General features: G+C 37.1%; 2 protein-coding genes across 2 annotated transcripts in view; one reads left to right on the plus strand and one right to left on the minus strand.

Annotated features, from left to right (window-relative positions):
• LOC145770170 (uncharacterized) overlaps positions 1 to 12,229 on the plus strand; it is a 30,482-nt gene extending 18,253 nt beyond the window's left edge. Inside the window, exons 10-19 of the mRNA XM_082581756.1 lie at positions 27 to 119; positions 681 to 792; positions 1,480 to 1,559; positions 2,860 to 2,903; positions 5,210 to 5,265; positions 5,454 to 5,544; positions 6,502 to 6,673; positions 7,521 to 7,596; positions 8,291 to 8,364; positions 8,585 to 12,229. Coding sequence (XP_082437882.1) covers positions 27 to 119; positions 681 to 792; positions 1,480 to 1,559; positions 2,860 to 2,903; positions 5,210 to 5,265; positions 5,454 to 5,544; positions 6,502 to 6,673; positions 7,521 to 7,596; positions 8,291 to 8,364; positions 8,585 to 8,610 — 824 coding nt within the window. The 3' untranslated portion in view covers positions 8,611 to 12,229. The remainder of the gene's footprint in view (positions 1 to 26; positions 120 to 680; positions 793 to 1,479; positions 1,560 to 2,859; positions 2,904 to 5,209; positions 5,266 to 5,453; positions 5,545 to 6,501; positions 6,674 to 7,520; positions 7,597 to 8,290; positions 8,365 to 8,584) is intronic.
• Positions 12,230 to 12,232: 3 nt separating this feature from the next.
• Positions 12,233 to 15,554, minus strand: LOC145770172 (RRP15-like protein). The gene is made up of 4 exons (XM_082581758.1): positions 15,285 to 15,554; positions 13,596 to 13,690; positions 13,086 to 13,257; positions 12,233 to 12,567 (listed from the first exon to the last, which is right to left on the minus strand). The coding sequence occupies exons 1-4, from the start codon at positions 15,507 to 15,509 to the stop codon at positions 12,430 to 12,432; spliced, it is 630 nt and encodes a 209-aa protein (XP_082437884.1). The 5' UTR covers positions 15,510 to 15,554; the 3' UTR covers positions 12,233 to 12,429.
• Between the last annotated feature and the right edge of the window lie 818 nt (positions 15,555 to 16,372).

Genomic DNA, 16,372 nt, shown 5'->3' on the forward strand with positions numbered 1-16,372 from the left:
TAAATAATTGAATATCATCAATGCAGATGGGGACTCGCCTCCTCCACCGGCTGCTGTTGCTCTTCGAGGTCTTCCTCCGCCACCAGGCGGAAAAAAGCCGTCAGTTGTACCATCCGCAGGTATCGGTTTAGGGTATTTATCAGACATGTGATTTAATGCATGATATTGTATGCTGTTCTACTGCAAGAAAGCTGAACTATCCCGAGATATTTTAAGCAGTGAATTCAATGTAGCTAAAAACTGGTTCGTTTTGACTAAATTTAGCCACATCTGGCAACCTTGTGTATACGTGATTGTATTAGATCCACTCGAAAAAGTTGGCCAGAAACTGGTTCCGCAAACATTTTTATTTTTAAGAAGCGGTTTGCGCAAACCGGTCGAATCCCACCATTGGTTGCAATCATGTTGCAAGTGATATTCTGCTTTCATTTGGGCTACATCATTTTTGTGAATCTATCTTATGTACAGTAAACTGAAAAAACGTAGTCTGTTTTGAATCCGTAGAAAGTCATTCCTCACATGGTGTATATCTGTATAATGTTATTGTCAGTCTAATGCGAAGTGACCAAGTACTAAATTAGCAGAGTAGGCTTAATACGATTTTAATTAATTCGTAAGTTTCATGTAGATAAACTGAAAAATAAAACTTTTTTCGGTGAAGTACCTTTGTTTGTTTTTAGATCTTCCACCAGGGGATGACGTATATGACGATACAGATATTGCGCCGGCTCCTTCTCTTCCAGCTAGACCTTCTCATCCACCACTTAATAGAGGAGTATCTTCCGGAGAAATGTAAGTTTAACTGTGCAAAATCATATCGAAATTAAATGAAGTTAGCATCACCGGAACAAGACATATAAAAATCAATAGATATCTGCTAAATCATACATGTCTAAATGCATAAGAATACAAATCTCTACAGCTTACAACACAAACCAAAACGGCGCAATAATTTTTGTCTAAAAACTAACTAATTTTCTTTTACGTTAGTCCTTGCAACCGACAGTCTATTCTTTTACTTCTTTAGGTTGACGATATTTTCCGGACTAAAATTAAAGGTCTACTGTAGAGATCAGTCAGTCTTTGGTTTCATCATCCAGCCTAACAAATGATTGAAATCAAAATCGAACGATAAGACTAAGATCAAGTGAAACAGACAATTTTTTTAAATTCATCTCGTTTTAGTGTTGAAAATGTGAAAGTAACGCATTGAAAAGCTATCACAGTTATTTCTCGTGACAACCTCGTGTTTTTTTGGCTAAGATTTCACTGCTTCCTGTTATTCTCACCAAGCTAAGTGCGTAGAATGGGATAGTTTGTGTCCTACAAACGAAGATAAATGTTGAGGTCGGACATTCCAGCACAAAACATTTTCAACTGCTCCCCTTTAAATATAATATGGCTGTTTGTTTGTCTGGATGACTTTTTCACGATGTCAAATTCCATTTTCACCATAAACGTTCTTTGTTGCATTTGTAGAGAGACATGGGATGATGAGGAAGATGAAAACCTTTACGACGAGACTCCAGATGAAGGAGGAGCAGGACCCCCTAGACCTGGTATTTTAATGGCGTTCTCGCAACAAAAATAAGCAAGGAACAAATTGTTTTAAAAAATTAAAATTGTCGTTCTTGCTTGTATAGTAGTCATCCTGCTCTTGAAGTTTGGAGTGTATGATTTTTTAAAACAGTTTTACTTTTAGACGTACCGGTAGCCTATGTTTGAAATAACAATACAAGAAGTTTTGTTTTAGTGTTCTATATCATCCGCATGTTAAATTTGTATATTGAAAACAAAACGATGCTTGAGCTATCTCAAATATGAAGGCAGTGTTTGCTCATGAATGTGTATGAAACCATGTTTTTTTGCCTATAGAAAATTATAAAAAAATGCATTTCAATACATCAGCGATCTAAATTACTTTTTGGGAATATCTAATTTCTTACGTATGCCTAAAAAATTACTTTAGCGACTAATAAAAAACTAAATACCTACAAGCACCTACTTTCGAAATAAACAGTTTTTGAAATTTCAATACCCCTTGAAAGAAAGTCATTTTCTAAAAGACTTTAAATGATTTATTAAAGCACGTTAAAAATAATTAACAATGAGTTTGGCTGCGATTGCCTTCAAGCAACTCTTCCAAAGCACTGATACCTGATAGCGACCCATTTTTGATTTCGATGCAGACTGTACAAAAAGAAGCATTTTTATTTCAACTTTGGGAAGTAGGCCCCAAGTAATCACACGTGATTGGTCAGTTTGGTTTCTGTTTGACTTATCGTTTTGAGATAATTTTGGTTCAAATGTAAACTTGGAAAATGGGGATGCTCAATTAACAAACTTTACGAATTAACGTTGTGAGGTTAGCGAGGAAAACTTTACAATTTTTTGTTTTATTTTTGTAGTTTCTATTAGTTTATTTGTCATATACAGTAGAATTCGCCTATGGTGACTTTGGCTATAGTGACACTTCGCCTATAGTGACACTTGTTGCAAAGTCCCGTTTGCACACGCAACAGTTGAGTAGAATTTGGCTATAGTGACACTTCGGTTATGGTGACACTTTTTACGCGGTCCCTTCAGGTGTCACTATAGGCGAATTCTACTGTATAACAAACGATGTAAAATTTCTGTAGTTTGTAGCACAAGATGTTTCCAAATCCTGTTACAACAGTAACTTCAACAGGATCGTTTTTCTGAGTCAGCCTATATCTAATATTGGCGGTCATGTTACTTTGACGTTGGATTTTTTGGTTTAATATTTACAGACTAAAATTAAAGTTTTTTTTACGTTTAAAGTTATTTTGTCCTCACCACCGAAGATAGTTTTGTAAGACTTAACGTGTTTCACTTTAGGAATGGGCCGCGATACACAACCACAAGAGATTGAACCTGATGAGGTAAGTGAGTGGATATAAATAGATATAAACCATCAGAGATCTAAACCACCAGAAGCAAAGTTCTGGTTGAAAAATATGTTGCATTTTTTGCACAGTTTAACGTTCAGTAGGCCTAGAAACTGTTTTGGGTTTCAGGGGTGACTTTCTCATTTTCAACAGTCAATAGCAGGACCGTTAAGAGGTTAATTTGGGCCCGGTACCAATGGGATACTCGGGCCCCAGATCAATACACTTCTATAAAAAAGAACTATATTAAAAAAAAATATGCGCTGGTTTTTTCAAGTTTTTGGACCCCTTAGAAAATTTGCGGCTCCTAAAATTATTCCAGGCCTGGGTTCCAAAAGTATCCACTGGACCTCCCCCGTCAAAGCCTCTGGTCAACAGGATATGCTTCAATCTAAATATTGAAACATCATCCAACAAAAATTAGTATTGTAGCAAGAACAACAGGTTTTAAAGTTGTTTGGCGTACAGTAATTCATAGTTACAAATGAACTTGAACAGATTATTTAGCTATCAGCACAGGATCACCCACTTGATTGTGGCAACTTTTATACCACAAATCATCGAATTAAATATTAATCTTTTATGTATTCACAATTATTGTGCCATAAAAGTTATGTAGGCCACTTGCGTAAATCAAAGGAGTTTGTGACGTTTGACAGTTTAACGACCAAAGGTCAAGATAAATTTCAATTTTTGATAAAATTTCTTCGCTACGAGCAGCCAATCATCCTAATGAAAATGCGTTTTTGCTTGTAAACACGCTGCTGGCAGCATTGTTGTTTGTTTTTGCGCAGTGGAGTGAAGCAAGAATTGACAGCGAGTGTGTCGCCCTACTTGTCCAGAGTCGTGAGTGAAACACGTAGGCCAATGTCCATCGCTTCAATTCTTGCTATACTCGGCTGCCGGGAAACATTTGTTGATTAGATAGTCTTAATGGCTACCGAGGAGGCTTCACTCCCGGTATGATTAACAAAACGCAATGCTCGCTGTTCAATAGTGAGTAGCCCATTCAGCCTTGTGCTGACGCTAGGTAGATCACTCCTTCCACACTATTGTTTGTTCATAAACATTTTCCATTAGCTTTCAAAATTGAGTTCCTGGTCATTAAATAATTTATTTGGTTTGTTACTGGTTTCAGATAAATTGTAAAAAGTACGGTGAGGTTGCTGTGCTTCTCCAAACTACACTGTTTGTTCAATATGCTGACCTGAAGGCTGAGGTGGGCTTCCGCTACTTTGAAAGTAGCGTGCTATCGCAACAATATGCCCAAAGACCTGCGCTGCCGCTACTCGCTACCAATCAATGAAAAATAACGCAGTATCACTACTTTTACGCGCTAGCCTACTATTGTCTTAAACTAACACTGGAAAGCTCTACCCAAGTGCTCTGTGAAATCAAACTGATCATGAAAACAAATGATAGGCTATCAACTTTCAGCACCACATTCGTTTACACTGCGATTTCAACGTCGTTGTAGAAAACAATTTACAGATGAAATTTTATTCTTATATTTCAATGTTTTTATCACAAATCTCTAAAAACAATTTATTTTTTCCACTTCAAATTAGAATGCAGCAGCGAGTAGCGGAAATACGACTGAAGTAAATGTAGCTCCTCCACGCTACTGCTACACTGGGAAAAGTAGCGTCGCTCCTGCAGACGTTACTCAAACAAAAAGGTAGCGGCGCCGCTACCGCTACCAAAAAAGTAGCGCGCCAATAACAGCACTACAAAAGTATCGCGCTACTGCTCACCTTTGTCGAAAGGTTAGCGCACACTTTTATGCGTTGGTTAGCTGACCCACTCAGTAGCTGTAGCTCAGTGGAAATTGTTTAAACTTCAGGGCAGGTGGTGAAAAGCCAGGTCAGTGTAGCTTCGTCCAGCGCTGCTATACTTACTATGCATTCCATTTAGTGCTTATTGGACATGAAGATTGACATGATCAGCAGTTCTTTCCTTTTTTTTTCTTTTTTTTTCAAACTGGTGTCATCATTAAGAAAATAAATAAGAAGAACGTGCTGTTTATTTACTATGACAAATACGCCATTGTTTTTGAATTTCCAGTCCCTGATAAGGTTTCTGACCTCTAAAATCTTCTCTGTCCTAGATTAAAAAGTACCCCTTGGACCCCTGTTATCGCTATACTGTGGTTACTGACGTTATCTCTTCGATGTGCTTTAAATTACATGGGGTTGGTTGTCTTTGGGTTGGTTTCACTTACTTGAAAGTAGCCTACTCACTTCATTGTTGCTCTAAACGGATTGCGGGCAGTAGCTGATGTTTTACCACCATTTGTTTAGGGCGAAGACACGTACGAAGACTTAGATGCATACAGCAAATTTAATGGTCCAAGAAAGTAAGTGTTTCGTTTTAAGAAAATGTAGGCTAACTGTCAGACGTTGATTGGCTACGATTGTTAACGAGATAAATGCTTTGAGTAGCAAAGAAAATTTATTGAAGTGGTTTCAAAAACTATCCTGGCTCTTAGGTCTAGCGGTGTGTTGCTAGAGCCTATCAATTTTCAATATTTTTCGGTCAATGCAGTGGTGCACCAAACAATAAGTCAACGAAAGAAGATGAAAAGAAAAGAAAGGATAACGAAAAGAAAGATAAAGAAATCAGGAAAAAATATAAGGTTGGTCTTCGTATTGGTTTGTAGCCTTTTTTCAGGTAGAGGCTAATTTAACATGTTAGGTTGCTGAGTGCTAACTGTTGTTGAGCTTACACTCGCGGTTTAATGCTTGAAAAAGAGATTTGTTTGATTTTGTGTCAATCGTATTAGGCTAAGTCACTTAGCTTGGTTAGAAATGAATTATTGGAACAGCGTTAGCTTATATCCTACTTTCGGTGACCTGGCCTGCGTCAGCAGTTCAAATCCTCTACAAGTACGCTCAACTGCCAGGATTAAGCTTTCAAAGAAGCTTCCTAGTTCGACGATTAAGATCAAATCAATCTAATTAGGATTTGTAAAATTAGTTTGTGATCTTTTACGTTGAGAATCGATATTTTAGCCATGGTCTAGCCCAGAGGTCACCAAACTTTTTTTGAGAAAGGCGAAGTGACTGCGAGAAAAGATGCTCCCGGGCCAGATAACGATTTTCTTTGAAACTTATGCTGGTAATTCAACAGAGTGGGTGTGATTTATCCAACTCGGCTACAACTGTAAGCAACAATTGAATCGTTCGGTCGTTGCAGGCGAATGGATTGTAGAGAAAAAATCATTACTGTAGGGGTGTAGGCTATCACAAACTCCCAAAGTCACACGTATAGGCCTAGTTTGCTTTTAATCTTTCAGAAATGGCTATTTGAAAAAAATATATACAGTAGATTAGGAGGGGAAATGGCAAATTAAAATTTAGAGCCTTTGCATAGTGCTAACTTTTAATGGTATTTTTTCCATGTGTTGCATTCTTTGCACAGTTCACCAGGCGGATAGACGAACCTCGCGAGATGGAACTGGCCCGCTGGTCGTAGTTTGGTGACCCCTGGTGTAACCAACGTTGTCAAGTCTTACAGTTGTTTTATTGGCAAACTTGTTCAACGTATTTGTCATACTATTTTGCTTCATTTTAACAATGTCTACCATTTGCAGCTTCCCAAAGAAGGTGAAATTGCAGTACAAAGTCAAGGAGTGGTGAAGTCAGATTCCCGAGCGATGCCTTTAACCAAAGATTTGACCGTCCATGCCCACGAGACTGTTCACATCATTAGAATGAATGACAACCCGAAGAGCAAGTGGCTCGTGAGAAACAACGAAGGGACATGTAAGGAAGAGACCGGTTCTTTTGGTTATCTTATTTAATTTTGTACCGCACAGAACCGTATGATACTTGTAACAAACGTCACGGTGACTTTAGATAGCACGTTGATGGGTTCACGATATCACGCTGATGGGTTCACGTTTCCGCCTCACACTTGAAAAAGAATTTCAAAACGTTTTATTTTGCTTTTTATATGCCAACACACACTTTATAGTGGACTAAGCAGAAGTTGGTGCTGTAGATTACAAGCCTAGCCTTGATAAAAGAATATATTTTTAATTGTAAAAAGTTGAAAACCTGCCCCCATAAATTTTGCATCATAAATGTCCTGCTGCGGGAACGAAGTAATGGCAAGACGGAAGGTGGTTCATTCCCTGGTGTGTGCAGTTGGGTAGGGTGCTTCAAGGACAGCTTCTTTATTCAAAGATACCCGAACAAAAAAGGAACAGAATAGCAACTCACAAGCAACAACACAACTAGAAGAGAAAGTTTTAAACTTTTTACTTCGTTGATGAGTCTTGCAGCCGTGATTCATATCTTCTTCAAGTGTTGTAAACTAATAGGTTTTAAGTGCAAATGAAGCTTTTTCGGCTGTAGCTTAAATCAGTACTTTTTTGAGCAAGTTGCACTTCATAACATTATGCATCTTCAGTAGCCTGTACCACGTAGAAGAATGGACATCCAGCCTAACTAATGTCAACAAATGAAGTAGGCGGAGGCTACAAATTAGTGTAACATAACCCACGCCTTTTTTCATGAGTACCAGTTTAAATGCAGGAAACTCACATTTGGGTGGGCTATGTTTGGTTAATCGAAAAGGCTAAACAAAGTAAAAAATATATATTTTTAGATGGTTACGTTGATTCTGACAACATTGATGTGGACATGCAAGTATTAAAAAATACGATGAAATCCGCTGGCAATAAGTAAGTGACCTAGCTTTGTTTGTAGCTTATAGACTACCTGAAATAGTGGGCAGTTGATGACGTGGTTAAGTTCCGCTACATAAAATATGAAAAGAAATATTTTTGTACATCTGCATTTACTAAATCTACAGTACATCGATAGGCTATAGCCTACTATAGGGACAAATGAGATGTAGTTCATTGGTGCGGGGGTGCCATAAAGTTGGAGACATTTGATCAAGTGTCCTTGAAAAGTTTTGAATGGAATTACCTCAGGATCCATTAAGGCGTATAGTTGCTGAAGAAAAGGCGGCCGAGAGAAAGGAACTGGCCACCCTACTCTCGTTAATGCCGAAGGCTTAGTATAATGAGAACCTTTTCTTCTCATCTCCCAATGCTTGGATCAAGTATGGGACTCACCTTTATCTTTACATCCATTAAACAAATGTAGGCCTATTCAGGTGGAATAGCCTTATAGGAGCAAGAGATCAATGATGTTTCACATTATCGCTAGCAAAAAAAAGAGAATGGTCCGCCACAGTAATTACCTAATGGCCGAAAACGCTTTCATTTTTTTCGTTTTTGTATCATGACCAACCGTGTTGTTAGGCCACTTGGTAATAGTGTATACAAATTAGACCTATATAAGTTTCATCAGTCGCCTAAAAGCCTATACTTGAAACTACTTTTAAAACACAAGCTGCTTCTATTTCAGCACACTACCACGACAACCCCCGTCATTGCCCCCTCAACATCCGCAACCCGACGAGCCTTTATACGACGAGACTCGTGAGTTTTCATATCTCAATCAATTCATTTCAAATACAATATGCTCTTCAAAGAAAAAGTTTTCAATCGAAATTTCTGCTACATTGTTCTGCAGGCCTACTGGTGTGATAAGTAGACTCTGAAAATATGCAATTGGTTTTGATGAAGTAGAGTAATTACGTCATTTAGCGACGCTGCTGTGTTGTGAAAACCATGCCCAGCTCCACATTTTTTATTACAGCTGAAGACGTGTACGAAGAACTGTGAGATTTCATCTGACAGCATCTTATTGTCCTTCGTCTGCAAAATGAAGAGGCTGTTTCAGATATTGGTTACTGGAGCTACCTTTCATCTTTTGTTGTAGCTCAACAAAAGCGCTTAATTTTGTGTTTTAGGAGCATCAAAAACATTTTGTAGTAGAGAGTGCAAATTTTATTACGTCATTACTTTTATTTTATCAACGCTGAAAACAAAAAATTACCCTTTTATTCAGGGTAGCCTGTATCTATAAGTCTGTGCTACTGGCAAAGTAAAGTTCCGAAATGGTCATTATTCATAATATGAATCAGTCGGCCCATTATTATTAGGCCTATCCAATCAAGGCGCAGTTAGTGACCTATAATTTGTAAAAAAAGTATTGTTGTTTATAATTTTAGTGATTGTCACTCTTGTTTGTTACATGAAAATCGCTTAGCTTATCGCAGTTTCTTAAATCCGTGAAACGTTCTGTTGAAATTGGAGCATGGCCTATTGCTACTTCAAGCCAAATTTAGCCTGGGTTACCTTACCGATAGATGGATGAAAAAATTAACAGCCTATGTCTTACCACCAACAATTGATATTTTTGAAATTAAGAAGGTTGGCTGTTTAGAAACTTTAGCCTATTGACTGTTACGTGAACTGAAAATTGTACCGTATATGCTTTTGTCACAAAAACAGACTAATTAATAAATTTTGCAATATGTTGGACATCCAACGAGCTTTTCCTCCATCCCTTTTCACACTGTGGCAGTCACTTAAACATGTAATTCCTAGTAAGATCCCAATTGCAGCAATTACACCGCCAACCAAACAGAAGCTACGCTGACGTCATTAAAGTTGCGTTTCCAGACAGAACAAAGAAAAAACGCGAACATTAAGTCAACGTAGGCCTATTTCCGTCGGTTGAGTGGCCTAGTGCAGGGGCCCCCAACTACCGGGTGGCGAGAACACTCGATCAACATGGCCGTCGAGATTGCGAGTAAATTGAAATTATGTCCTTAGTCATAAAACAAATTTATTGCAGTGAAAGCAATTGCAATTATTCTTTTAATACTTATGAATCTTACCTATATGACCTGCTTTAGGCTATATTAATCAAAGCAGTGACTGATTCAGGGAGAAGACATTTAGTCACGTGCTCCTCAAAAACGATTAAAAACACGTAAATTGTCCAAATTTTTTGCAAAATGTTTTCTCTCGCTCCATCATCTGTTTGCTATTAACCATACTACTGGTGGCACTGGCAATGCACACTTTCGACAGTGGGTTGAAAAAATAGTAGCTAACTAGTGAAGTTATTAAGGGCCCCCTCAAAAATCAAGATACTGATAGCTCAAGGTATGTGTTTAAACCACTATAAAAATTAGATCTACTATACAAGTAGTTGTCAAACATAGTTTTTTTCATTGCCGGTCACGAGGTTATTTTCATTTAAAAACCGGTCCGTGATAGAAAAAAGCTTGGGGACCGCCGACGTAGGGTCAAGTCAGAAATAGTCATTTCGATGACATTAGTTCGATTCCCATTCCTGCCATAACTCGTTTTTCTGTAATTACCATACAAAATTTAAAACAAGAACCAACTCTCTGACTGAGTGCTAGAAGGGTTACAATTAGATGGTAGCCAATTAAACATGGTCTGATTGGTTGGCGGTGTAATTGCTGCAATTGGGATGTTACTGGGAATTAACATGTTTAAGTGGCTACCTCACACTATTCATTAACTTACAAAATAAATATAAACAACGGAAAATGTTTTTGATTTTTCAAAATTATGTAACAAATAGAATCCGTAGCTTATTTGTGACCACTGTTCATGGCCTCCAAACTTTTTCTGTTTTTATTTTTTAAGCTTCAGAACCTAACATTCTTTACATTGATTTAACGTCTGCAAACGGTGAATCAATGCAAAAAACTGATTTGTTGACTGGGCACTTGCTTTTAGTCCCAAGAGTGAGTTTTAGCTTAGCGAAAACTACCTTTGACGTCTGACCTCTGTCGTCAGTTCAATTGCATTGTGTTGTTCAGAGGTCATCAATTTAGAATGTACGATGGAACCGGAATCAATGATATTTTGAAAACGCGAAAGTGTCTCTAATTTACAATTTCCCAGACAGCAAAATCCGTCATTTTTACATTGATTCAACGTCTGCAGATTCAATGTAAAAAACTGTACTTTAGCCTCTCTCGTTCGAACTCCGTGGATCCTCACAAGAGGCCAAAATAAATAACTTTGAATCGTTTCATTTTTTTTTTTTTTTATTTGAGTTGAATTCGTTTATTTCGGCTTTGAGCAAGTTTTGCGTTAATAATAGCGTTAGTTAAACACTAGAGATTACATTAAAAATTCTGAGTTTTGCAGTTTACCATCTTTATTTTTTATTAATGAGCAAGGAACTACGGGTTATGAGTTACTCTTCAAAGGAGCCACGATCTGTAACAGATGGAGAATCACATACCTGGTCATAAAAGCATGAACTACTCTTATGAGTTTTGATTTGCGCCGTAAAGCTCGAGTTGTAGTCAATTTAAACAATTTAGTACTTTGACGAAAAAGTGCTGGCCTTGCATGATATTAAATTCACTGTTGTTAAACGCTACGTGCAACAGAACCAGAAACGCGCTGTGTTGCTAAATCTGTAATTAGTGTTTATGATCCTGGAATATAACGCGATATAAAACCACACAGTTTGGTAGTGGTCTTGCCATATTCCAAGTTGGAAGAATTATGGGTGATTCTAGCTCACAACAGATCGCGTCCCAATAAAGCGACCACCGTTTCCGGCCTCAACAGCGATCGCGTTGTCGGAGTTCTTGTTTAGTTTTGTTCAGTCATCGCAAGGAACTTTTTCAATGAGACAAGCTTGTGTGGTGTATAATTTTCTGACATTGTCGGAAAGAGACCTACTAGCCTGGCCATTGGTAGCTAATAGCTTGGGTGATCAACACAAATGCCGGTTTCTCTGGTTGTGAAACCTAAAATTTGAAATTTCAAACAAAAAGGTTGGACCAGGACTAACAAACATTTTCTTTTTAATTGAATTTCTTCAGTCCAGTGTTAATGTGCAAGACGAATGTACAACCTTGGGCAAATTAATTGCATCACACGCAAGATATCCACAACATCAAATTAAAAAAATGCTTGATTATGATCCATACACTGTGTTTATCCACCATTGAAACGTGTGTGACTGTGAAATGATAGTAGCCATAAAAAGTTTACAAATTTTGCTTTTTGTGAAAATTTGCAAGTGATGAAATCAATTTACACAAGGATGTCAATCGTTATTCCACGCATCCATCATTGCTCTTAACGTAATTGTAAACATGTACATTGTACAATGTTATATAGACATGCGGTAGAATATGCTCGAGTGTAATTTTAAAAGAAAATGTATTCATAAACATTTCGGTGTGTTTTACAGTGTTGTCAAAAACCAGTTTGTAGATGACTTAATTTATCAGGCAGATGATGGCTTAGATAAAGCAGTGTGCCACAGCTTGTTTGTAAGCGCAGTTTGAGCAATTTTATGCAACATCTTTTTTTAATAAATCACTTCATTCAATGGCTTATCTCGAGAATATGTGAAGACTTAAGCAAACAACAGCACAACTACCGTTTCGTTTGATTTCCTTTTTTTTATTGAAACACCTGACTCGCTGCAGTAATACAAATGACATCGCTGTAACAGAATCTTGCTGGTCATTTGAGATGGGAAAAAGTCTGCTGCTGAGGTTTAACCTCGCCCACGAACCAGTTAGAATAACACTTTCGCCATAACGGCGTCGTGGAAAGCAAATTGCCAGTACACTTTCCAAAATAACATCACGTCTTAGCATCTTCAGCATCTGTGTCATCATCTTCCTCCGCATCATCTGACTCCCGATCCCAGTCCTTCATGTCGTTTCCCAACATGAAATCATCTCTTAAGACTTTCCACGATGGAGCTTCTTCTTCTGTAGTCTATAAAAAAAACACTCTCGATCAAATTTACGTTGAAACATAAAAATATGATGCTTAAACAACACAGCAAACCTTGGAAGGCATCTGTAATAATCTGGTAAAGCTGAAGCCTACACTTTTTCGCATCGTTTTCCACGATACATATGGTTTAGATTTAAGGTTCAAAACCAGTTCTCAAGCTCTGTAATCAACTAATCATGTTTTATCTTGGCAGCATTCTGACGGGTTTGGTTAGCATATCAGTGATATCGGTTAAAATGTGGTTCATGCCATGGTTCACAAGTGGCGGACTCTATTGCAACTCATTCAGCAAGTATTCTGAGAAAATTTAGATGCCCTCAATAAAGAGCAAATGGTGTTGTTCAAGGGTCGTGACGGCGACGTGTCAGTTCAGAGCTACAGGAAAAAAATTTAAAATTAACCTAATTAGGTGCTTTCACTACTTAAAAGGTCTCAACGTTCGTGATTCTGTGCCTTTGCGGCTGATAGACAATGGCAATATAGCAAAAAGTACTCACCGTTGTTTTTTGGTTCTTGTTTGCTTTACCACCATCAAGCATATCCAAAAATTTTCCTTTATTAACACTTTTATATACTTTTTCTTTTCTGCTTTCAGTTTTTGCCTTTTTTAACTTTTCTTCCATGGTAGTCTGATGTTTTTTTACAGCATTGAAAAGTTGTATGACACCCCTAAAAATATAAGCCACCGGTTTTATTTTCACTGCTTTACACTGGTTTTGTTGTAAGCTTTTGTCACTTGAAAATTGTCTGAAACAATTGCAAACAATATGAAAAATAAAAAAACTAATTGGAAAAAAACATAATTAAGCAACTACAGAGTCTAATAAAAATTACTTGTAACGTCCATCGGTGACTTTGTAAGATCCTTATAATACAATTTCCTTGAAGGTGGAAAATTAACATCCCGAATTCAGCAGAAATATATAAGTTTAAAAAACGACGAAACAGCTCAAATATTAATTTCTTTTAATTAGCAAATTGTAAAATTACAAACTAGTTCATTTAACCTTGTTGCAGTCTTTTGCAATGCGCGTTCATAATCTTTCTCCAGAACATTAGGCTTGACGTAATTCATGGATTCCCATTTACGCTTTTTTTTAACCTGAAAAAGAAAAGAATTCAAAAGCATGAATTAAAAAAATAGCAAACCAAAAAGTGAAAAGTGGGCATTGATGGAATGCTTTCTTAAGAAATTAGTATCGTTAAGTTGCACAACTGCGAAACTTTTTTATTGACTGAAAACGTTGTGCATAGCTCAAGCCTACAGCCATTCCCCCGAACTAGACCAGTCAACAACTAGACCACGATTAAACCAAACGTCACGTGCAGAGAAAACAGTTGCACAGAAGGCGTTACGTGGAATTTCACCAAAACAACTTCCAACACAATTAAAAAAACAACCTTCAGTCTAAAACGCACGTCGTACAATGAAACAATAATATTTTAGTTGGTAGTCTTTGTGACAAAATAGAGTAGCCTACCTTACAAATAAAAATACGGCCCAAAAGACAAATCACATAGTCAACAAATAATCTGCTACTTGAATCAAGTTGAACACGCATAAAATACTTCCAAGCTGCATCAAATTAAGTCCTATATTAGCACTTTGGGCACAGATTCTACCAATCAGCTAATATAAATCAATACAGACGAAGACAAAAACGAGACTTTTAAGCCGCGTGTATGCGTTGTTAAAAATATGATAGGCTACTCCAATAACAAGGGGGCCATAGGCTCAAAGGCTATAATTACCATCAGAGGTGGGCAATGGGCATCCGCTACTTTAAAATAGCCGCACTACCCACTACTTTTGTCTTTAACTTAGACTAACACAGGAAGCAATTTGTAACGTTAAAATAATCCTAAAAACGAATGATATCATTCGTTTACAATACCATTTCAACGTCATTGACTCATTATACATAGAAAACACGTTCTAGGTAAAATTTATTGTTACGCATCTTTCAAAAAACACGAGCATTTAAAACTGCGAGTCGCTATAAGTCTGCAGTGCCCGCTTTGGCTTTAGCACATCTTTTCCAATGGAGAAAAATCTCCCCAACGCAGCACTGAAAGGAATGGGGTTGACGGTTGTTATATGTTATAAATTAAACTCAAGGACTTGCTTCTGTCTGAAAAAAAATAAGCCTCCACAATTGACTTTTCTTTCCGTACCGACGTTTCAAGCAATGGCACTAACACACCAAACAATTCATCCTCAGAGTCCTGATTGGTGTCACTCTTGTCGGTATCAACGTGGCTTGATGTTTTTTGCAATTATAGTCGATTGATTTCTGCTTTGATTTTTTCACTTGGTGTTCTCATGAAAAAAGTCTCCAAAACGTATCATTTTTTTCACTTTGAATAAGAAAAAGTACCAGGTAGCGGGAGTGCAACTGAAAAAAATGTAGTGTCTCTCTGCTACTGCTACATTGTAAAAAAAAGTAGCACCGCTCCTGCAACCACTGTTCCAAGAAAAGTGTAACGACGCTTCCGCTGCGATACTAAAAAGGTAGCGAAGCTACAAAAGTAGCACGCTATTGCCCACCTCTCGCTACCATATGATATATGGTAATTATGGCTACAGCATAAATTTATAGTTTTATAATTTTAAATTGATATTTGAATAATTATCGTTTTCATTTAAGCGTCAATATAATTGTCTATATAAGTATATACTGTATACAAGTGCTCACTCGTTTTTGCCTTTGACGTTTTTCTTTAATATCTTCTTTATCTTCATGATCTAACTTTGATTTTGCTAATATAACGCTTGAAACATCTTTAGAACCAAGACGACCTAAAACTTTTGACATAGCATCTGCCCATCCTTCGTTGGCATTTGTGTTGTCATCACAGATGTCTTCTTCTGAATTTTCACTGTGGATCTCTAAACTTTTTTCCTCTGGAATAACTGCCATTATATTCAGCTAACAAAATGAATGCACAATCCTCGAAATTTAAACAAGGCTAGAAATCAAATAAAACTGTTAACATTAAAGCTTAACAATGACAAATGGCTATAATTAGGGAAGCATAAATAAATCCACAAAATGACTTTATTGTGTAGGTAGGACTTTCTGCAACATGATAATTTAATAAAATATAAACAAACATTATTTTGTAAGTAGGTACTTTTAGGTTACAGAAACGTGAAAAACTGGAAATGTGATCAAAATAAGAAATTAAGTGAAAAAAAAATCAAAACCACTGAAATGGCTTGCTGCAAGTGAATCATTGAAGTTTGCGAATTCATGCTAGATCAAATTTTATCAGCTATACTATGCAGTTGAGCTTTTCCAGCATGCAATCATACCGTAAAATCTTTTTCTGTGAGCTAAGCTTTTCTGCTGAATTTTTTTATTTTAATTTGCACAATTAACACTACATAATGTAACTAGCCTAAACATTAAGGTTGCCCAATTTTTCAAATATTTCCAGCCCAATTGCCAATAAAAACTAGCCCTGTCACTTCATGCTAAAAATAATCTAAAAATAAAGAAACATTTACTGATTTACACAAATTTTGAATTCCAAATGACAGCTCAGTTAGTTAACTTCATAAATGAAGAATTTTCAGAATCAAAGGGTACAGGTTCAAGTCTCGGGGAATGCGTTTGAGCAATGCATTTCAACGACTGCTCTCCATATAGTGGCACCAAGTGGATGGAATAATTTTACAGACAACACTTCAACAACAATCAGAAACTTCACTCTGTGAGTCTTGGTGACCGGTCCTGCATCAGTGGTTTAAAGTCTCTACAAGTATGGTACCGTAGGCGAA

Source organism: Aplidium turbinatum, chromosome 5, assembly GCF_918807975.1.
Source record: "Aplidium turbinatum chromosome 5, kaAplTurb1.1, whole genome shotgun sequence".
NCBI classification, from domain to species: domain Eukaryota; kingdom Metazoa; phylum Chordata; class Ascidiacea; order Aplousobranchia; family Polyclinidae; genus Aplidium; species Aplidium turbinatum.